General features: G+C 53.3%; 1 protein-coding gene across 2 annotated transcripts; it reads left to right on the top strand.

Annotated features, from left to right (window-relative positions):
* The first annotated feature begins 317 nt into the window (after positions 1-317).
* On the top strand, positions 318-21,631 carry CBLC (Cbl proto-oncogene C). 2 transcript variants are annotated; one of them, XM_056796366.1, is made up of 12 exons: positions 318-877; positions 1,806-1,952; positions 3,831-3,987; positions 4,849-4,970; positions 5,138-5,278; positions 6,450-6,537; positions 13,080-13,211; positions 14,253-14,372; positions 14,606-14,692; positions 19,913-20,032; positions 20,290-20,336; positions 20,418-21,631. In XM_056796366.1, exons 1-12 carry the CDS (start codon positions 537-539, stop codon positions 20,494-20,496), a joined length of 1,581 nt encoding a protein of 526 aa, XP_056652344.1. In that variant the 5' UTR covers positions 318-536; the 3' UTR covers positions 20,497-21,631. The 2 variants fall into 2 exon arrangements, with proteins under 2 accessions (XP_056652344.1, XP_056652345.1); XM_056796367.1 differs by having other exon boundaries at positions 320-877; positions 20,285-20,336; positions 20,418-20,493.
* The last annotated feature ends 439 nt before the right edge of the window (positions 21,632-22,070 follow it).

Raw genomic sequence — 22,070 nt, 5'->3', positions numbered from 1 at the left:
CTCAGAATCCCGACTGTGTATTGGTTCCAAGGCAGAAGAGCAGTAAGGGCAAGGCAATGGGGGAAGTGACTCGGCCAAGGTCACACAGCCTGTCAATGTGTCTGTGGATAACCTCAGCTAGCCGAGGGGCTCTGCCTCCCTTTGAAGTGTGGCTCCCTCCTGGCAGGGAAGGCCGGGCAAAGGGACGCAGTGCCCCCTTGTGGCCGCTGGCCCTCATCTCCTGCTGCCAGGGCCTCCCTCACCGGTTCCACCGGTTCCGTGTGGGCTCCCCTCCCCCCGCCAGCCCCCAGCATGGAAGAATCTGGGCCCCTGCCTCATTCTGCCTGGGGACTCCAGGCCGGCTCTCCCCAAGAATCCGGGGGCTCCCCCCCCCGGGGCCCCAGGCAGGCCGCCAGGACTTGACCCCTGGGCTCTCCTGGTCACGGTCCTCAGGAAGTCAGGTGGGGTGCCCGCCGGGCCTGCCTCCACCCTCCCCTTCCTGCCCACACCCTTGGGCGGGCATTTCTCAGCCTTCTGCGTCCAGGGATCGGAGCTCCATGGCCTCCCTGGGCTGGCCGGGGCTCCCTTGGGGGGCCCGGAAGGAGCAGAAGAGCCTGGCCAGGGCCATCAGAGCCCTGGAGCACCTGGAGCACGCGCTGGGCCAAGACCCGCACCTGGAGCCCAGCCCGCCCTCGCTGGCCGACCTGCTCCCGCAGATGAGGGGGCTCCTGCGGCAGGTGGCCGAGGCCCAGAGGCTGGCCCAGGGAGGCCTCCACGAGCCCGGCGGCGCCTCCGACTTCCTGGCCGGCTACCTGAGCAACCTGGCCCAGAAGGGGCAGCAGCTGGCCGCCCTCTTCCCTGCAGGGAGCAAGGCCTTCTGGGAGGGCTCCAGCCGCAGGTGAGGAGGGGGCGGGCCGAGGGAGCGCCTGGAGAGGCTAACCCTGCGTGACCCTGGGCAAGTCACTTCACCGCAGCCTCACCTGCAAAGCGGGGAGGAAAAGGGTCGTCGTGGGCAAATTTGTGAATGTTAGCCGAGTCCAGGGGCTACGGGACCAGAACACCCTCTACTACAGGAACCCTTCACGGACAGGCCGCTCACTACCTGCACTTGGGCCTTCCTCTGATCACTTTTTTAACCCTTCCCTTCCCTCTCAGAATCGCGGCTAAATCGTGGTTCTAAGGCTGGGCAAGGGGGGTGACGTGACTTGCCCAGGGTCACACAGCCAGGAAGTATCTGAGGCCCCATCGGAGCCCCTCTCGAGGCCTGGCTCCACTCCTTTCAGGAGGAGGAAGTCTTTTCTTATCACTCTCTCCCTGCTGGGGGAAAGGTCTAATCTCTGGGCTAACCAATAACCTCCAGCCTCCATGCCCCGTTCCTCCATTTCCCAGGCCCCCCGCCCGGATCTCCAGCTTTACCGAAGGCCCCGCTTAAAGCGCCGCCTTTCGATGTGACCCGACAGGCCAGAGAGCCGGGGGGGGGGGACCCTCTCGTTCTGGACTCAGGACCCCCCTGAGGTAGCCCAAGGCCTCCTGGGCCGTTTTTTGTTCCTGCTGACGCTCCAGGAGAGGCAAAGGGGAGACACAGAGAGAAAACGGGCCCGAAAGCCAGGAAGACCCGCATTCAAGTCCCGCCTGGCTCCTCCGAGCAAATGGAGCCAGGCTCGGGCTCGGCTGCCTTGCTTTGTGGTCCCTAAGGTGCTGCCCTGGGGACCTCCTAGACCCTGCGGGGGGGGGGGGGGGGCGCCCAGGAAGCCCCAGGGAGAATTCGGCCCCTGGGGGGAGGGGAGAGGCGCTCCCCTGACGCCGGCGCCTTGGCCTTTGCCCAGGAGGAAGCTGACCAAGCTGTCCCTGATCTTCAGTCACATGCACACGGAGCTCAGAGCCCTGTTCCCCGACGGCCACTACTGCGGACACACGTACCAGCTGAGCAAGCCCCAGGCTCAGGAATTTTGGAGAGAGAATTGTGGGAAGAGGTGAGCTGGGGCGCCCCCTCCCCCGAGGACCCTTTATCCAGTCCTCCCTCTCTTGTCACCCCAGACCAGGCAACAGTCAGAGCTGGGAGAGAGCCTAGAACAGGGCCCATCAGATTGGGGAGGGGAGCTTAGAACCAGGAAGGGCAGCGTCCAGAGGAGCCTAGAACAGGGCCCATCAGATTGGGGAGGAGCTTAGAACCAGGAAGGGCAGCGTCCAGAGGAGCCTAGAACAGGGCCCATCAGATTGGGGAGGAGCTTAGAACCAGGAATGGCAGTGTCCAGAGGAGCCTAGAACAGGGCCCATCAGATTGGGGAGGAGCTTAGAACCAGGAATGGCAGTGTCCAGAGGAGCCTAGAACAGGGCCCATCAGATTGGGATGGGGAGCTTAGAACCAGGAAGGGCAGTGTCCAGAGGAGCCTAGAACAGGGCCCATCAGATTGGGGAGGGGAGCTTAGAACCAGGAATGGCAGCGTCCAGAGGAGCCTAGAACAGGGCCCATCAGATTGGGGAGGAGCTTAGAACCAGGAATGGCAGTGTCCAGAAGAGCCTAGAACAGGGCCCATCAGATTGGGGGGAGCTTAGAACCAGGAATGGCAGCGTCCAGAGGAGCCTAGAACAGGGCCCATCAGATTGGGGAGGAGCTTAGAACCAGGAATGGCAGTGTCCAAAGGAGCCTAGAACAGGGCCCATCAGATCGGGGAGGGGAGCTTAGAACCAGGAAGGTGTTTATAAAGGGCAGCATCCAGAGGAGCCTAGAACAGGGCCCATCAGATTGGGGAGGAGCTTAGAACCAGGAATGGCAGTGTCCAGAGGAGCCTAGAACAGGGCCCATCAGATCGGGGAGGGGAGCTTAGAACCAGGAAGGGCAGCGTCCAGAGGAGCCTAGAACAGGGCCCATCAGATTGGGGAGAAGCTTAGAACCAGGAATGGCAGTGTCCAGAGGAGCCTAGAACAGGGCCCATCAGATTGGGGAGGGGAGCTTAGAACCAGGAATGGCAGTGTCCAGAGGAGCCTAGAACAGGGCCCATCAGATTGGGGAGGGGAGCTTAGAACCAGGAATGGCAGCGTCCAGAGGAGCCTAGAACAGGGCCCATCAGATTGGGGAGGGGAGCTTAGAACCAGGAAGGGCAGCATCCAGAGGAGCCTAGAACAGGGCCCATCAGATTGGGGAGGAGCTTAGAACCAGGAATGGCAGTGTCCAAAGGAGCCTAGAACAGGGCCCATCAGATTGGGGGGAGCTTAGAACCAGGAATGGCAGCGTCCAGAGGAGCCTAGAACAGGGCCCATCAGATTGGGGAGGAGCTTAGAACCAGGAATGGCAGTGTCCAAAGGAGCCTAGAACAGGGCCCATCAGATCGGGGAGGGGAGCTTAGAACCAGGAAGGTGTTTACAAAGGGCAGCATCCAGAGGAGCCTAGAACAGGGCCCATCAGATTGGGGAGGAGCTTAGAACCAGGAATGGCAGTGTCCAGGGGAGCCTAGAACAGGGCCCATCAGATTGGGGAGGCGCTTAGAACCAGGAAGGGCAGTGTCCAGAGGAGCCTAGAACAGGGCCCATCAGATTGGGGAGGCGCTTAGAACCAGGAATGGCAGTGTCCAGAGGAGCCTAGAACAGGGCCCATCAGATTGGGGAGGGGAGCTTAGAACCAGGAAGGGCAGCGTCCAGAGGAGCCTAGAACAGTGCCCATCAGATTGGGGAGGGGCCTTCACACAGAATGCTGGGACTTCAGGTACCATCTGGCCACACTCCATTTTAAAGATGGGCAGGTTAAGTCCAGGGAGGTACCCACGAGCCCTTTCACCTCCAGGATCCAGGCGTCTTCTCCCTCGGTCCCTCCCCTCCTTGGGCGTCGTGGTGTAGTCTCTCTGGCCTCCTAGGTGTGTGGTCCCCTGGGAAGAATTTGAGGCACTTCTGAGCTCCTGCCACCCTGTGAAGCCTGGGCCTATGGGTCAGGCCCTGAAATCCACCATCGACTTAACGGTCAGCGGCCACGTGTCCGTTTTTGAGTTCGAAGTCTTCACCTGCCTTTTCCAGGTCTGGGGTGCCAGACGGACCCTGAGGGCCCAGCTTCCAGGAGGTTTGGGTCTCTGGGATGGTTGGTAGGATCGGGATATTGATGACCCAGAGGGGGTTGGGAGGGATGAGAGACCAGGATGCCTGGGCCCCTAGGTGAAAAGAAGCTGGGAGATCTGAATGCCTGGGTCCCTAAATGAACAGAAGCTGGGAGATTTGAATGCCTGGGTCCCTAAGTGAACAGAAGCTGGGAGATCTGAATGCCTGGGTCCCTAAGTGAACAGAAGCTGGGAGATCTGAATGCCTGGGTCCCTAAATGAACAGAAGCTGGGAGATCAGGGTGCCTGGGTCCCTAGATGAACAGAAGCTGGGAGATCAGGGTGCCTGGGTCCCTAGATGAACAGAAGCTGGGAGATCAGGGTGCCTGGGTCCCTAGGTGAACAGAAGCTGGGAGATCAGGGTGCCTGGGTCCCTAGGTGAACAGAAGCTGGGAGATCAGGGTGCCTGGGTCCCTAGGTGAACAGAAGCTGGGAGATCAGGGTGCCTGGGTCCCTAGATGAACAGAAGCTGGGAGATCAGGGTGCCTGGGTCCCTAGATGAACAGAAGCTGGGAGATCAGGGTGCCTGGGTCCCTAGGTGACCAGGGGCTGGGAGATCAGGGTGCCTGGGTCCCTAGATGAACAGAAGCTGGGAGATCAGGGTGCCTGGGTCCCTAGGCGAACAGAAGCTGGGAGATCAGGGTGCCTGGGTCCCTGGATGAACAGAAGCTGGGAGATCAGGGTGCCTGGGTCCCAGAAGGCAGTGAGGGCTGGGGAATCAGGATGCCCTAGCCTCTAAGGAGGAAAGAGGGCTCCCTCCTCTCACCTCTGCACTCCCTCCCAGCCCTGGTCGTCTCTGCTCAAGAACTGGACCCTGTTGGCAGTTACGCACCCTGGCTACATGGCCTTCATCACCTACGCGGAGGTGAAGGCCCGCCTGCAGACCTACCTGGACAAGCCTGGCAGGTGAGCGACTCCAGGAAAGGGCCGGGGCCGGGAGGATAAGAACATGCAGCTTGGGGGAGACGGGGGATGCCTGGGTTCCCTAGACGGGACTGAGGACTGTCGTTGGGACCAGGGCAGGAACTGGGGTCCTGGGGGGGACACCCTAACCCCGACCTTTCCTCCATAAGCTACATCTTCCGCCTGAGCTGTACCCGCCTGGGCCAGTGGGCCATCGGCCACGTGAGTGAGCACGGCCAGGTTCTACAGTCGATTCCTTCTCTGAACAAACCACTCTTCCAGGCCCTGAGGGAAGGCCAGAAGAAAGGCTTGTGAGTCCCGTCCCCTCTTCCCTGCCTGAGGTGCCAGTCCTGGCCTGCCCCTCTCTCTGGCCTGTTTCCTCCTCTTTAAATGAGGGCTGCCCCCAGACTGTCTCTTAGACACCTCCCAGGTCAACATTCTGCGGCTACTAGGTGACTGTGGATAAGTCATTTCCCTTCTGCGGGCCTCAGTTTCCTCCGCTGTCAAACGAAGGCCTTGGCTTGGGTTTCCAAGGGGTCTAGAGAGGCACCGGAGGCTTCCCATCAGTTCTTTGTCCTCCGATTACCAGCGACCTCCACCAGGGGGTGGACCTCTCCATTCAATGGGAAGACTGTGTCTGAGCCCAGAATGCTGGCTGCCCTCAGTTTCCACCTCTGTCCCAGAAGGGAGGCTGGCCGAGACGATGTCCAGGGACCCTTCCAGCTCTAAAACTCTGACCAGAAGTCTCCCTGCTCCCAAGGCCTGCCTCTCCGTGTTCTAAGGGCCCTTCTTGTTCTAACCATCCACGATCCGAGGCTGCCTTCCATCTCTGAGTAGTCCTAGCCGCGTGACCCTGGACAAGTCCCTTCACCTGTCTGCCTCCATGTCCTCCTCTGTCAAATGGGAATAACGACAGGACCTACATCTCAGGGCTGTTGCAGGGCACGGAACGAGATGATCTTTACAAAGCATTTTTGCAAGCCTTAATGCCAGGTTCTGTCCCTATCGGCACTGCATGGTTCTGCTTCCCTCTGAAGCACCAAGACGTTCCGGGCTCTTCCGTCTATGACGTTCTGGGGTCTAAAGGCCCCCCACCTTAGCTCTCAGGTTCTCCCACTCTGAACATCCAGCGGCTGCCTGGAACTGACTCTGGAACTCTGAATCTGCTCCCTTCCTCGGTCTCTGGGACACTCAGGGACACATTTCCCCTCTTGCCCTAAGAGCCCCGCGTGCCTCATCCTCTGAGAGGCCCCCCTCAGAGAGCCCCTACCAGGACAATGTCCCCCAAAGAGGGAGGGCTCTAGGCGGACTTCCCAGAGGAGGGCATTGCTAGGAGAAGGACACTGGAGAGCCGAGGGATGATGGAAGGGGCCACCTAGTATGGGAAGGTTCTAGTGTTCACCCAGGCTGCTCTTGGAGGCCTTGTGAACCCCCTCCCCCGTTCCCTGCTCCCCACAATTCCACACTGTCCTGTCCCCTCAGTTACCTCTATCCAGATGGGAAGATGGTGAATCCAGACCTGTCTGAGCTGGAAGAACTTAAGGACCACAGACACATCGAGGTCTCCCAGGTAAGCTACCCCGAGACACCCCTGGGAGCTCCCACCTGCTCCACAACCAGTCAGCAGGGGCCTGGCATCTCCGGTCAGTCTTCTCCTCCCAAAGCCCCCCTTTTTAGGGTGCTGGTGCCAAAAGGCCCTGAGAGTAGAGAACGTGGAATGTTAGGGCTAGAAGGGCCCTTAGAACAGGGGTGGCAGAGCTGGGAGGGAACTTAGAGCAGGGAGGAATCTTAGAATGGGGGAAGTCAGAGCTAGGAAGGAACTGTGAATGGGGAATGTCAAGGCTGGGAGGGAGCTTAGACCAAGAATGTCATTGCTGGGAGGGAGCTTAGAACAGGGAAGAAGCTTAGAACAGAAAGCATCAGAGCTGAGAGGGAGCTTAGAACAGGGAAGACTCTTAGACCATGGCATATCCGAGCTGGGAGGAGCCTTAGAAAAAGGAATGTCAAGGCTGGAAGGGAGCTTAGAACAGGGAAGAAGCTTAGAACAGAAAGCATCAGAGCTGAGAGGGAGCTTAGAACAGGGAAGACTCTTAGACCATGGCATATCCGAGCTGGGAGGAGCCTTAGAAAAAGGAATGTCAAGGCTGGAAGGGAGCTTAGAACAGGGAAGAAGCTTAGAACAGAAAGCATCAGAGCTGAGAGGGAGCTTAGAACAGGGAAGACTCTTAGACCATGGCATATCCGAGCTGGGAGGAGCCTTAGAAAAAGGAATGTCAAGGCTGGAAGGGAGCTTAGAACAGAAAGCATCAGAGCTGAGAGGGAGCTTAGAACAGGGAAGACTCTTAGACCATGGCATATCCAAGCTGAGAAGAGCCTTAGGAAAAGGAATGTCAAGGCTGGAAGGGAGCTTAGAACAGGGAAGAAACTTAGAACAGAAAGCATCAGAGCTGAGAGGGAGCTTAGAACAGGGAAGACTCTTAGACCATGGCATATCCAAGCTGGGAAGAGCCTTAGAAAAAGGAATGTCAAGGCTGGGAGGGAGTCTAGTACAGGGAAGACTCAGACCATGGCATCTCAGAGCTGGGAGGAGCCTTAGAACAAGGAATGTTAAGGCTGGAAGGGAGCTTAGAACAGGGAAGACTCTTGGGCCATGGCATATCAGAGCTGGGAGGAGCCTTAGAACAAGGAATATTAAGGCTGGGAGGGAGCTTAGAACAGGGAAGAACCTTAGAACAGAAAGTATCAGAGCTGGGAGGAAATTGAGGACAGCAAATGTCGGAGCTCGGAGGGGCCTTAGAAAATCAACCCTGGATTATCAGAGTGGAAGGAGCTCTCCCCATTTAATTAGTGGGCCCTTCTGTGGCCCCTACATCCACCAGGCCTCTGGGCTGGGGCTACAAAGACAGAGAAAAACCATTTCCACTCCCCAAGCTTCCATACTATCTGGGCAGATAACATGGACACAAAAAATATGCAAATAATTCCAAGGCAGATAACAATAACAATAATAATAATACCTGGGCAGTTTGGTGACACATAGACAGGGTGCTGGACCTGGTATCTTAGGAAGACCTGAATTCTGATGTGGTTTCAGACACTTTACGAGCTGTGTAACCTGAGCAATTCATTTATTTGCCTCAGTTTCCTCAGCTGTAAAGTGGGGATAATAAAAGGCCGGTGTTGTTGTGAGGATCAATTGTTGCACAGGGTTTTGTGCTCTGTCAATGTGCGCTCTAACAGTATCTAATAACACTTACTATGTGCCAGGCACCGTGCGAAGCACTTTACAATGATTATTTCATCTGACCTTTGCACAACCCTGTGGGGTGCGGCCATTGCAGTCACGTCTGACTCTTTGGGACCCCATTTGGAGTTTTCTTGGCAGAGATCCTGGACTGGTTTGCCATTTCCTCCTCCAGTTCATTTTACAGATGAGGAAACTGAGGCCAACAGGATTAGATGATTGCCCAGATTCACACAGCTAGTTGTCTGAGGTCAGATTTGAATTTGGGTCTTCCTGACTCTGGTCCTAGCATTCTATCCACTGTGCTGCCTAACTGCTTCCTATACTTGAGTGATAGGATTTTACAGATGAGTAAACTGAGGTAGGTGCTATCATTATCCCCATTTCACAGATGAGGAAATTGAAGCTGGCTCAGGGTCACACAGCTAGAAAGCATCTAAGGCTAGATTTGAACTCACATCCTCATTCCAGCTGCCATGATCATAATTCATGTGGAACATGGTGGCTGATCTAGGAGTTGAGGGAATCTAGAGATTGAAAGAACAGAGGTGAAAAAGGACTCAGTCTGAGGAAGGGAGGACCAGTGCAAGGCCATCCATACGTGAAGGGATGGCATGTGTCAGGAAGGGCCAGAAGCAGATAGTATGGAAAGGAGAAGAGCAAACTAGACAGCCCATCCACCTCAGCTCTTGTCTCTGGGCATTCCAAGCCTGGAACACTCTCCCTCCTCCCCTCTCTGACCTCCCTGGCTTCTCTTAAGTCCCAACTAAAATCCTGCCTTCCTCAGGAAGCCTTCCCTGACTCCTCTTCATTCCAATGACCTCCCTCTAAGTTTGGTTATGAACAGAGGGAACAGGGACGGCTAAAGTGAGGAGAGAGATGAGGGAGGTCCCATGCAACAGATCCTAAACATCTTCATCCAGTTTATCTGCACAGAGCAAAAGGGATGGAGATGGATGGGGGGGGGGGGCGGGGGCGTGAGAAAAGAGGAGGTAGGTGAGAGGGGGTTTGTGGAAGAATAAAAGGATCTCCAGGCAGTGGAGAGGGCCAGACCCAACAAAATGAGTGTGTATAAGTACTATAGTGGCATTAAAGGGCGGGTAGGGTAAGCGCTATGATTTTGTCCCTCACTTTACTAATGACTCCCTGCCCACACCTGCTTCTTCTCCACTCTGACAAGTGATATTTAAGGATCTGTAAATCTCTTCACTTTTTTTCTTAGCTCTGAGCCCCCAGTCAAAGACAGAGATAGGAATTCTGGTGAAATAGCTTTCCACTGAGGATGTTTTCCCCCAGCCTCTATCCCTTGCTTCTGACCAATCCCATTTCTAATAAGTGCAATATCCATAGGGATGGGGGGTGGTTATCACTGTTTGTTAAGATAAATTAAACCCTTAAAACAACGGAAGATAAACAATTTGACCTTCCCCAAGCCCAGATAAAAAAGGTTTCTCAGGAGGGAACTCAAGATGGACCAGGAAATCTATGATGATCACCTCGAGAGCTGCAGACAGGGGTGGGAGACTTTCAGCCAGGCCACATAGGCCGGATTCTTCTCAGACCGGTGGTCCAAGGACCCCTGCTCGTAGGGTCCTGCTCTGCTGTTTGCTCTGCCTTCGCTCCTGTTCTCCCTGCCCCCAACCCTAGAGAGGATTACTTTAGTAAGTTTAGCTTCTAAAAAAGCCTCATCCTGAGGTCTGACTGATTCTGGCTTTATTCATCCCAGCCTGGTTTTCCTTTCTGATTCAATCAAGGGGCTCATTGTACCTCCAGGAGAGATGCCCCCGGCGGGGCAGAACCTTTTACTGGCCATCTAGCCCCAAACTAGGGTCTCTTTTTGGTTACGGGAGCCTGGACTCACTTACGAGTCTATCTGACAGGGCTGTGTTTGCCAGACACGCAAGAATGAAGATCCTGGAGTTCTAGAAGCTTCTACCTTCACACTCTGGTTCAGATTTTCCATCCTTTTTTGTTTTTAAACCCTTATTTTCCATCTGAGAATCAATACTGTGAATTGGTTCCAAAGCAGAAGAGCGGGAAGGGCTGCGCAATGGGGGTGAAGTGACTTGCCCAGGGTCACACAGCTGGGAAGTGTCTGAGGCCACATTTGAACCCTGCCCTTATATTTTAGGGCCTTGCAGAGTCAGCACAGAGGCAGTCATTCTTGCTCCACCCATATCAGGCTGATTAAGTCCTGCTCTATCCATTAGCTTCATCTGGCTAGCAGACTCCTCAGGAGTCACATTCAACACATCCACGCTGTTAACTTCAACAGAGCTTTTGCTGGCATCCGCCCAGTTCTGGACTTCCGGAGAGGATAAGCTGCTGCTTCTCTTGGCCCGAGGAGGAAGGGGAATGACCAGGGAGGGCCCTGGGCAGCACACTGTTTTGTGGCAACACAACACCCACTGGCCTTGTTAGTGCCAATTCAGCTGGTACTCTTACTTTCCTTACCAGCAGTCCTCACTCTGGGCGGCTCTGGGGTGCAGTCGATAGAGCATCAGGCCCACAGTCAAGAAGGCTCAGGGTTCAAATCCAGCCTCAGCTGGGCAAGTCATTTCACCCCGAGTGCCCCAGTTTCCTAATCTGTAAAGTAAGCTAGAGAAGGAAATAGCAAACCACTCCAGGATCTCTGCCAAGAAAATCCCAGATGGGCTCTCCAAGAGCCGGACACAACTGAAACAACTCAACAACAAAGTTCTCACTCTCTCCCACTAGACGGTGGGGAGGGGGTCGCTGTCCTGGCTGGGGCTGCAGTCCTGACTGGTCCCCTTGTCCCAGGCTGGAGACTGTTTTCTCCTGGTCAAACTGAAAGCCTGAGATAGCCTGAGCCTCAGACAAAGCCAAACTTACCAGGGAAGCAGAGCCTATGAGATAGTTTTTTCCTTTCTTCCTTCCCTACCTTTTCTTTCTTTCTTTCTTTTTTCTTCCTTTCTGCCTTTTTAATTTTCTTTTTCTTCCTTCTTTCCTTCCTTCTTCCTTTCGTTCTTTCCTTCTTTCTTCCTTCCCTTTTCTTCCTTTCTTTCCTTCTTTCCTTCCTTTGTTTCCTTCTTTCTTTTCTTCCTTCCTTCCTTCTTTCCCTTTTCTTCCTTTCTTTCCTTTTCTTTCTTCCTTTTTCTTCCTTTCTTTCCTTCTTTTTCCTTGTTCTTTCTTCCTTTTTTCCTATCTTTCCTTCTTCCTTCCTTTCTTGCCTTCCTTCTTCCTTCTTTCTCTTTTCTCTTCTTTCTTCCTTTCCTTCTTTCTTCCTTCCTTCCTTTCTTTTTCTTCCTTTTTCTTTCTTCTTTTTCTCCTTTCTGTCCTTCCCTCCTTTCTTTATTTCCTTCTTTCATCCTTCCCTTTTCTTCCTTCTTTCCTTCCTTCTTCCTTTCTTCCTTTCCTTCTTCCTTCCCTTTTCTTCCTTCCTTTCCTTCTTTCTTTTTCCTTTCTTCTTTCTTCCTTTTTCTTTCTTCCTTTTTCTTTCCTTCTTTCTTTCTTCCTTTTTTCCTTCCTTTCCTTCTCTCCTTTCTTTATTTCCTTCTTCCTTCCTTCCCTTTTTCTTCCTTTCTTTCCTTCCTTCTTTCTCTTTCCTTTTGTTTCTTCTTTTCCTTCTTTCTTCCTTCCTTTCTTTTTCTTCCTTCTTCCTTCCTTCCTCCCTTTTCTTTCTTCCTGCCTTTTTAATTTTCTTCTTCTTCCTTCTTCCTCTCTTTCTCTTTCTTTACTTCTTTCTTTTCTTTCTTTCCTTTCTTCCTTCTTTCCTTTTTTCTTCCTTTCTTTTCTTATTTTTCCTTACTTCTTTTCTTTCCTTTTTTCTTTCTTTTCTTGCTTCCTCCCCTCTTCCCTTCCTTCCTTCTTTTCTTTCTTTCATTCTTCCTTTCTTTCCTTCCTTCCTTAATTCCTTCTTCCTTCCTTACCTTCTATCTTAGAATCAATACTAAGTATCAGTTCTAAGGCAGAAGAGCAGAAAGGGATAGATAATGAGGATGACTTGCCAAGGATCACAAAGCTAGGAAGTATCTGAGGTCAGATTTGAACCCAGGATCTCCCATCTCTAGACCTGGCTCTCAATGCATTGAGTCATCCAGCTACCCCAGAAAATCTACATCTTTATCAGAGACTCCAATAAAGAAGGAGAAGGGGGGAGGCAGGGACAGGAGAATAATGTTAACTGTTTCTGAGATGTGGAGAAAAGGCAATTTACAACACTTGGGTTTGATTTTCTCACTAAAGTCATGAGAATCCTGTGGAAGAAGGACAGAAATGAGAGGTTTGAGAAAAAGAGCTGTTGGGTGGCTCAGTGGATTGAGAGCTAGGTGTGGAGTCAAGAGGAGCTGGCTTCAAATCTGGTCTGACTCCTCCTAGCTGTGTGACCCTGGGCAAGTCATTTTAACCCAGCTTGCCTAGCCCTTGCCCTTCTGTCTTTGAGTTGTTACTAAGACAGAAAGGAGAGGTTAAAAAGAAGTGAAGGTTTGGAAGCCCGTGTTGAGCTCCGATTCCACGACTGGGGAGAGTTTGCTCAGTTTCATCATTCTCTCTGGCTCTTCCAGCATCACGGGAGCAGGAGCAGAGGAAGCCAGCGGTGAGAGCGATCCAGCTTTGAGGGAGGTTTGGCAAAGCAGGATGGGTAAAAGGACAACCTGTGAGGGTTTCTTAGAACGTGGAATAACAGAGGAGCAGAGCTGAGCCTTAGAGAGCCTTAGAGCCTACATCTCTCCCGTTTTACGGATGGGGAAACTGAGGCCCAGAGTTAGCAGATCTGGGGGCCAGCCTCCTGCCTAAGCAAGTCCTTTCTCCCTCTCTGGACCTCAGCTTGGTGCAATGTGATGGGCTGAGGTCAGAGGGTCCCGCCTGAGCCTGGGCTCTAAGGCTGCCTCTTGTCCCGTCTGCTCCAGGAACAGTTTCAGCTGTATTGTACCATGAACTCTACCTTTGAACTGTGCAAGATTTGTGCCGAGCGAGACAAAGACACACGCCTGAAGCCCTGCGGCCACCTCCTGTGCCACCCCTGTCTGGAGGGCTGGCAGGTACGCCCCTTGGGAGGCCTTGCTTCTCTGCCTGTCTCCCTTCCTGCCTCTCTCCTTGTGATGGATTTAAAAACCCACCTTTCCAGCTTAGAGGCGACGCTTCGTGCTGGCTCTTGGGCAGAAGGGCCACGAGGGCTGGGCAGTGGGGGTCAAGTGACTGATCCAGGGTCACACAGCTGGGAAGTGCCCAAGGCCAGATCTGAACCCAGGACCTCCTGCCCCCAGTTATGTATCTCTCTGAGTGTGTCCTCTTAGCCTTCCCCTCTCTCTCTCATCTCTCATTCCCTTTCTCTGTCTCTGGCTCATTATCTCTCTATTCTCCTCAGGTGAGGATTGGAGCTGAGCTCATACCTTCCATCTTGGAATTAATACTGTGGATGGGTTCCAAGACAGAAGAGTGGTCAGGGCTAGGCAGTGGGGGTCAAGTGACTGGTCCAGGGTCACACAGCTGGGAAGTGCCCAAGGCCAGATCTGAACCCAGGACCTCCTGCCCCCAGTTATGTATCTCTCTGAGTGTGTCCTCTTAGCCTTCCCCTCTCGCTCTCATCTCTCATTCTCTTTCTCTGTCTCTGGCTCATTATCTCTCTATTCTCCTCAGGTGAGGATTGGAGCTGAGCTCATACCTTCCATCTTGGAATTAATACTGTGTATGGGTTCCAAGACAGAAGAGTGGTCAGGGCTAGGCAATGGGGGTGAAGTGACTGGCCCAAGGTCACACAGCTGGGAAGTGCCCGAGGCCAGATTTGAACCCAGGCCCGGCTCTCCATCCACTGAGCTGCCCAGCTGCCCCCCAGACTCTTTCTCCCAGTGTGGGGATCTCTATCACTCCCTCCATCTCAGTCTTTGTATATCTGTCTGCCTCTGCCTCATTCTTTCCAGCCCTATCTCTCCATCTCAGTGTCTCTGGGCCAGGGCTCTCTTCCTGTGTGCCTTTCTCTATCACTCTCTCTATCTCCCCAACCCAACGCCCCTTCCCCACTTGGGTGCACCCTGGGGCCACCACCTGTGTCACCGACCGCCATTTCCTCCTCCAACTCCCAGAAATCCCCAGGCAGCACCTGCCCATTCTGCAGATGTGTGATTCAGGGCTGGGAGCCTGTGACCATCCAGCCTTTCCCTGGGGCCTCGCCAGATCAAGAGGACAAGGAGACCGCAGTGAAGGTGAGATCTGGACTGAGGACAGAGGTGGTTCGGGGGAAAGGAGAGGCGGGGAAAGGGACCAGATAAGAGGAAAGAAACAGGCGCGAGAGAGAGCTAAAGGGGACAGAGACATCCGGAAAGCAGATAGCGGGGAGAGAGGAAGGGTTGGGGGGATGGGCCAAGGGAGGGGGCTGGGAGCTGAAGGGGCAGTGAGAGAGAAAGGCAGCGCTCATTCCCTCCAATGTCTCCCCAAGATGTGCCCCAGGAATTCCCCTCTCATGGCTCCCCCCTTGCCCCCAAGGCCTGACCTGGCCCATAGGAGAAATCCGGACAGCGAACTGGTGAGTGATTCCACCTGCCTGCATTGCCAGCCTCCCTGCACTCACCTTGGCAGTCCCTGCACCTCTTCTGTCTCCTTGAGGCCCACCACTCTCAGGGGCCATCAGATGTGGCAGAAAAGGCCCCGGGTCCTCCACCTAGCTCTGGCATTGTTCTTCCAGGCCCTCATCTCACTTTGGGGTTTTGCCCATCATGGTCCCAACTGTAAAATAGGACTCTGTGTGACCTGTAAGGGCTCTCCCAGCTCTGATGTTCCCTATTCTAAGGTGCTCCTCAGCTCTGACATTCCCTGTTCTGAGTTTCCTCCCAGCTTTGCCATCTCCGGTTCTAACATTCTCTGTCCTAAAGACTCTCCCAGCTCTGCCATTCCCTGTTCTAACATTCTCTGTCCTGAAGACTCTCCCAGCTCTGCCATTCCCTGTTCTAACATTGTCTGTTCTAAAGACTCTCCCAGCTCTGCCATCTCCTGTTCTAAAGGCTCTCCTAGCTCTGCCATTCCCTGTTCTAACATTCTCTGTCCTGAAGACTCTCCCAGCTCTGCCATTCCCTGTTCTAACATTCTCTGTCCTAAAGACTCTCCCAGCTCTGCCATTCCCTGTTCTAACATTCTCTGTCCTGAAGACTCTCCCAGCTCTGCCATTCCCTGTTCTAACATTGTCTGTTCTAAAGACTCTCCCAGCTCTGCCATCTCCTGTTCTAAAGGCTCTCCTAGCTCTGCCATTCCCTGTTCTAACATTCTCTGTTCTGAAGACTCCCCCAGCTCTGCCATTCCCTGTTCTAACATTCTCTGTCCTGAAGACTCTCCCAGCTCTGCCATTCCCTGTTCTAACATTGTCTGTTCTAAAGACTCTCCCAGCTCTGCCATCTCCTGTTCTAAAGGCTCTCCTAGCTCTGCCATTCCCTGTTCTAACATTCTCTGTTCTGAAGACTCCCCCAGCTCTGCCATTCCCTGTTCTAACATTCTCTGTTCTAAAAAGACTGCCCCAGCTCTGCCATTCCCTGTTCTAACATTGTCTGTTCTAAAGACTCCCCCAGCTCTGCCATCCCCTGTTCTAACATTGTCTGTTCTAAAAAGACTGCCCCAGCTCTGCCATTCCCTGTTCTAACATTGTCTGTTCTAAAGACTCCCCCAGCTCTGCCATCTCCTGTTCTAACATTCTCTGTCCTAAAGCTCTCCCAGCTCTGCCATTCCCTGTTCTAATATTCCCTGTTCTAAAGACTATCCCAGCTCTGCCATTCCCTGTTCTAACATTCCCTGTTCTAAAGACTGTCCCAGCTCTGCCATTCCTTGTTCTAACATTCTCTGTTCTAAAGACTCTCCCAGTTCTACCATTCCCTGTTCTAACATTCTCTGTTCTAAAGACTCTCCCAGCTCTGCCATCTCCTGTTCTAAAGACTCTCCTAGCTCTGCCATTCCCTGTTCTAACATTCTCTATTCTAAAAAGACTGTCCCAGCTCTGCCATCCCCTGTTCTAACATTGTCTGTTCTAAAGACTCCCCCAGCTCTGCCATCCCCTGTTCTAACATTCTCTGTTTTGAAGACTCTCCCAGCTCTGCCATTCCCTGTTCTAACATTCTCTGTTCTGAAGACTCTCCCAGCTCTGCCATTCCCTGTTCTAACATTCTCTGTTCTGAAGACTCTCCCAGCTCTGCCATCCCCTGTTCTAACATTCTCTGTTCTGAAGACTGTCCCAGCTCTGCCATCTCCTGTTCTAACATTGTCTGTTCTAAAGACTCTCCTAGCTCTGCCATCTGTTCTAACATTCTCTGTTCTAAGAACTCTCCCAGTTCTGCCATTCCCTGTTCTAACATTCTCTGTTCTGAAGACTCTCCCAGCTCTGCCATCTCCTGTTCTAAAGACTCTCCCAGCTCTGCCATCTCCTGTTCTAAAGACTCTCCTAGCTCTGCCATCTCCTGTTCTAACATTCTCTGTTCTAAGCTCCCTCCCAGCTCTGCTATTCCCTGTTCTAAAATTGTTTTATGCTAAGCTCCATCTCAACTCTGACATCTCTTCTAACATTTCCTGTTCTAAGTTCCCTCCCAACTCTGCCATCCCCTGTTCTAACATTCCCTGTTCTAAGTTCCATCTCAACTCTGCCATCCCCTGTTCTAACATTCCCTGTTCTAAGTTCCCTCCCAACTCTGCCATCCCCTGTTCTAACATTCCCTGTTCTAAGTTCCATCTCAACTCTGCCATCCCCTGTTATAACATTCCCTGTTCTAAGTTCCATCTCAACTTGGTCATCCCCTGTTCTAACATTCCCTGTTCTAAGCTCCCTCCAAGTTCTGCCACCCTTTAATTCTGAGAGACAGATATTGTCAGCTAGCCTAGGCCATGAACGTCCCAGTCCATGAGCCACTCCCAGGCTTTCTGTGCCCACCGTGGCCCCTTTTGTGAGCCGGCTGCACCATCACTGGTGGTGGCCGAAGGGATTGTGGGACTGCATGGCTGTTTACAGAGATCCTGATGCTCTCTGGCTCTCTCCTTGGTCAGGGTTCCTCCCCCAAGCCCTTTCCTGAGCTCCTGAGGGAGCTCCGGCTCCCAGCCTCCCTTCCATTTGCTGCTTGGACCTGGCTCCATATTTGGCTGGAGCTGACAGGGTGTCCTTCCCCCCTTCCTGCCGGGCGGCCCTGTTTGCCCAGGCGAGGCTGTGTTCTCTTGCTTCCTGAGCTCTTGTTTGTTTGAAGAGTGGCCAGCTATTGATTTCAAGGATTTGACTTCTCTGTGTACCCGAGTGCCCTCCCCTGACAACCCCCCTACACACACACACACACACTTGCTCCTTGCCCACTTAACTGAAATGCAGGTGGGGACACTCAGCACCAGAAGGGCTCTTAGAGTTCACAGAAACCAACCCCCACACTGGAAAGAGAAGGGGCGGGCTGAGAGCTATTTATATTTACCCTGGGATATCAGCGCTGAGAGGGCTTTTAGAGCAGAAAAGACCACAACTAGAACGGTCCTCTGAACAGAGGCCATTGGAGTTGGAAGGACCCCTAGACAAGGGAACAGCAGAGCTGAGTGGGACTTCAGAACCTAGAATGTCCAGCTGGGACTTCAGAACCTAGAATGTCCAGCTGGGACTTTAGAACCTAGAATGTCCAGCTGAGACTTTAGAACCTAGAGTGTCCAGCTGGGACTTCAGAACCTAGAATGTCCAGGTGGGACTTTAGAACCTAGAATGTCCAGCTGGGACTTCAGAACCTAGAATGTCCAGCTGGGACTTCAGAACCTAGAGTGTCCAGCTGGGACTTCAGAACCTAGAATGTCCAGCTGGGAATTTAGAACCTAGAGTGTCCAGCTGGGACTTCAGAACCTAGAATGTCCAGCTGGGACTTCAGAACCTAGAATGTCCAGCTGGGACTTTAGAACCTAGAGTGTCCAGGTGGGACCCTAGAACCTAGAATGTCCAGGTGGGACCCTAGAACCTAGAATGTCCAGGTGGGACTTCAGAACCTAGAATGTCCAGGTGGGACTTTAGAACCTAGAATGTCTGAGTTAAGAGAGATCTTTAAAGATAGGATATTACTTCTCAAATGACTATAAAACATATAATCTAGAATATCAGAACAAAGAGTGACCTTAGAACACAGAATGTCAGAGCTGATGACAGGGAACCTTATTTAGGGTCCCTTCTAAGCTACTTATCAAATTTGACCTTCCACGGGGAGTAACTTCTATCCATAGTTCAAGATATTATGTGGATCCAAGCTCCTAAAACAAATGCTCAGAAGCCCCCGCTGGTGTGTGGCTCTTCTTTAAGTCAGTCCTTAGCAAATTAATGAACTGAGTCACACTTATAAAGTATATATATGTAGGTGAGGCACGTTTGGCCCCAGCACTGCTTGACCTGATAGCCTTTCTCTTCCTTTGGTATCCTCATGTTATTTCCCTTGGGTGAATGCCTGCTAGGCAGTTCACTCAACTGGTTTCACTGGCCTTGCTACTCTCCATAGCCTGACTGCCAATTGCCAGGATTAATTCTTTCTCTAATCCATAACTGGTTCCCTTTTCTCCTGTCTCAGTCTCAAAGCTACCTACTCTCACTCTTTGGGGTGAAGTATTGACTTCTGGGCCACAAAGAATCACAGTAAATTGAGGGAAAAGTCAGTCAATCCATCAGTCAATTAACATTTATTAAGTGCCTATTATGTTCCAGGAATTGGGCACTGGGGGTACAAATAAGATGAAAGACAGTCTCTGCCCTCAAGGAGTTTACCATCTAATGGGCCTGACCTTACCCAGGAAAAAAAGAAAAGGGAAAGGAGGGAGATAACCCCTATTCCCCCAGAGGAAAGGAATAGTATCCCCTCTCAATGGCTGGATTCTTCCATAGCTGGCTCTCTTCTCTACTGCCCAAGGTCAGTCTGCTTGCTTCCCTGCCTCCAGAGTTAACAGGCTTGCTTTGAACCCATCTTTCTACCTCAGAACCAATGCTCTTAGAATCGTACCAGGGAAAACCAATTAAGCAGGAGGTTCTTGATCAGCAGGACTCACCCCCTGCTCCCACCACCCAAACACACATGGAAGAATACACACAAGCAAGAGACGTCCATGTTAGAAGAAGATCCACTGAAAAACCTGGGACTATTTAGGCTGGAGAAAATGAAGCTCCAGGACATGATGGCTGCCTTGCCCGGTGGCCATAGCTAGGAAGTGTCTGAGGCCACATCTGCCTTCAGGTCTTCCTGCCTCCGGGTCCAGGGTTCTAGCCACTGGACCACCTGGCTGCCTTAGATATGAGGTGCAACAGGAGAGATGAGCCCGTGTGTGCAGGGGACAAGAGGAGGCCTGATTGGATCAGGAAAGGTTGATCCAGGACGTTGACCCAGAAAACCAGAGATGGAAGGACCTTTACAAACCATTAAGGCCAATTCCCTCCTTTTGATAGATGAAGAGACTGAGGTTCCAAGAAGTTATTTACCCGGCTGTAGAGCCCATTTGTGATATCTGACCACTAGCCCAGGGCTCTTTCCTCAACACCATAGAGAGCTCTCTACTATACCTCCGAAGGGAAGAAGAGCCCCTCAGCCTCCTGGGGCTGGAAGGCGAGTGCCCTGGAATCAAGGCCCATCTTTGCTCCTGCTTCCCTGTCTCCAATTGGGCAAATCATTGCCATTTGGGGAACTTTGATTTCCTCATCTGGCAGATGAAGGAATTAGAGAGAATCCCTTCTGGCCCTGACTCATGTTCCGCGGCTCTGCCATTTGCTTCTTCCCAGACCCCAGGCTCCTCTTCATCTCTCTTGCACCTGCCAAGGCTCCAGCCCCAATTTGTCATCCCTCGGATTGGCTCCTTTGTCACTGTCCCCTGGGACTCAGCTCAGACTAGGGGCAGCTGGGTGAGTGAAGGGCACCAGAGTCAGTTCTGAAAAGGGAGCAGTGTTGGGGGGGGGGGGCTGCATACTAGGACCCGAAGGAGGGTCCCAGGTGGGCCTCAGATGTCTGGGTCCCTGGAGGAAAGCGGCTCGGCCCTGGGAAGGGTTTCTTGGGTGACTTGCTTGAGCAGGAGGTTCTCCTGCATCTGGTTGGGGTGGGGTACAGGAACCCCTGGAGGAGAAAGGGAAGAAATCCAGATAATCTGTCTCTAACAGAACAGCTCCTGAACGGATTAGCAGCCAATCCTGAAGGACCCGGGAGGCCCAGGTAAGGCCCGTCCCCTCCATGGCTCCTTCTCCTCTTCCCTTCGAGGCAGCCGCCTCTGACCAGCCTCCTTCTCTTCCCCAGGCCCCTGCCAGAGCCCAGGACCCAGAAAATTCAGAGCCCAAATAGCCTCATCCAGGAAGTGAGACTTGGACGGGAATGATCTCTCCGTCCCCACGGGCTCTGGAAATCAATGAGCTTGGGCCCAGAAACCAGAGACCGGCGTGATTCAGAGTTCAGAACCCAGCCGAAATCAGAGAGGAAAACATCTCCACGTCCAATCAATACACGATGACTAGAGAAATTCCGAAGCTCCAAGCGCGGCCCGGGCCCACGTCAGAGCCCAGAACGTCCCTCGCCACAACCAAGAGGCCAGATAAAACCCAGAGGCACAGAGACTAGAGCCCAGGCAGAATTCAGAGCCCCTAAGACCTAGAACAGAGAACCCAGGGAGAATTCACCAACTGAAAAAAGCCCAGGAGAGAGAGCCCAGAACCCAGAGTGCAGAGCCCAAAGGGAACTCAAAACCCAGCTGACCTAGAACAGAGTGCAGAGACCAAACAGGCCAGAACCCGGAACTTGGACTCCACAGAGCCCCCTAACCGCTGAAAGTCCTTGACCAAGAGAATGCTAGCGAGGGCATCTATGTATAAAGAACGCTGAGATCTTTGCAAAGCTCTCCTGTCTGCTATTATTGTTGGTGGTGCTGAGGGGAGCCCCCCAAGAGCCATGGCCAGCAGAAGAGGTCCCCCAAGTAGCCAGCAGGGGTCAGATGGACACTGGGAAGGAGCCTGCAGAGCCCCAGCCTCCTCAGCCATCCAAAGGCCAGGATCCAGAATTCCAGCAAGAGGACCCCTCACGCCAGCTAACTAGGAGGGAAATGGGGGCTCAGGTAGAAGCGACTTACCCTCAGAGGGCCGTCCTGAGGCCCTCTCCAGGATGCCCCAAGAAGGAGGGCCTCGATCTCCCCAGCCTAGGGAGGGCTCCTCGGCCTTCCCACCTGCTCCAGACCCAGCAGGCCTCACTGGGCACCCCCTCCTTCCCCTTCCTTAGCCTGCCCTCCCCCTGGGGAGGGCCGGGCCACCAGAGGAATGAGGGGGAGGGGCAAATTCCTCAGATTCCTGGGAAGGGGGAGGGAGGCAGGCTAGAGCAGCCTACCCCCTTAGGAGAGCATGGTCAGACTGGGAGAACCCAGCCCAGGAGACTGGCCAGACGGGGGGAGAACCCAGTATTTATCACTGGCCAGACTGGGAGAATCCAATCCAGGCCATTAGTCAGACTGTGAGAACCCAGCCCAGGGTACTGGTCAGACTAGGAGAACCCAGCCCAGGCCATTAGTCAGACTGTGAGAACCCAGCCCAGGGCACTGGTCAGACTAGGAGAACCCAGCCCAGGCCATTGGTCAGACTGGGAGAACCCAGTCCAGGCCATTGGTCAGACTGGGAGAACCCAGCCCAGGGCACTGGTCAGACTAGGAGAACTCAGCCCAGGGCACTGGTCAGACTGGGAGAACCCAGCCCAGGCCATTAGTCAGACTGGGAGAACCCAGCCCAGGGCACTGGTCAGACTAGGAGAACCCAGCCCAGGGCACTGGTCAGACTAGGAGAACCCAGCCCAGGGCACTGGTCAGACTGGGAGAACCCAGCCCAGGCCATTAGTCAGACTGTGAGAACCCAGCCCAGGGCACTGGTCAGACTAGGAGAACCCAGCCCAGGGCACTGGTCAGACTGGGAGAAC

This window comes from Monodelphis domestica, chromosome 4 (genome assembly GCF_027887165.1).
Source record: "Monodelphis domestica isolate mMonDom1 chromosome 4, mMonDom1.pri, whole genome shotgun sequence".
NCBI lineage: Eukaryota > Metazoa > Chordata > Mammalia > Didelphimorphia > Didelphidae > Monodelphis > Monodelphis domestica.
The sequence above is the reverse complement of the archived record's forward strand: the minus strand, read 5'-3'. Positions and strand labels throughout refer to the sequence as shown.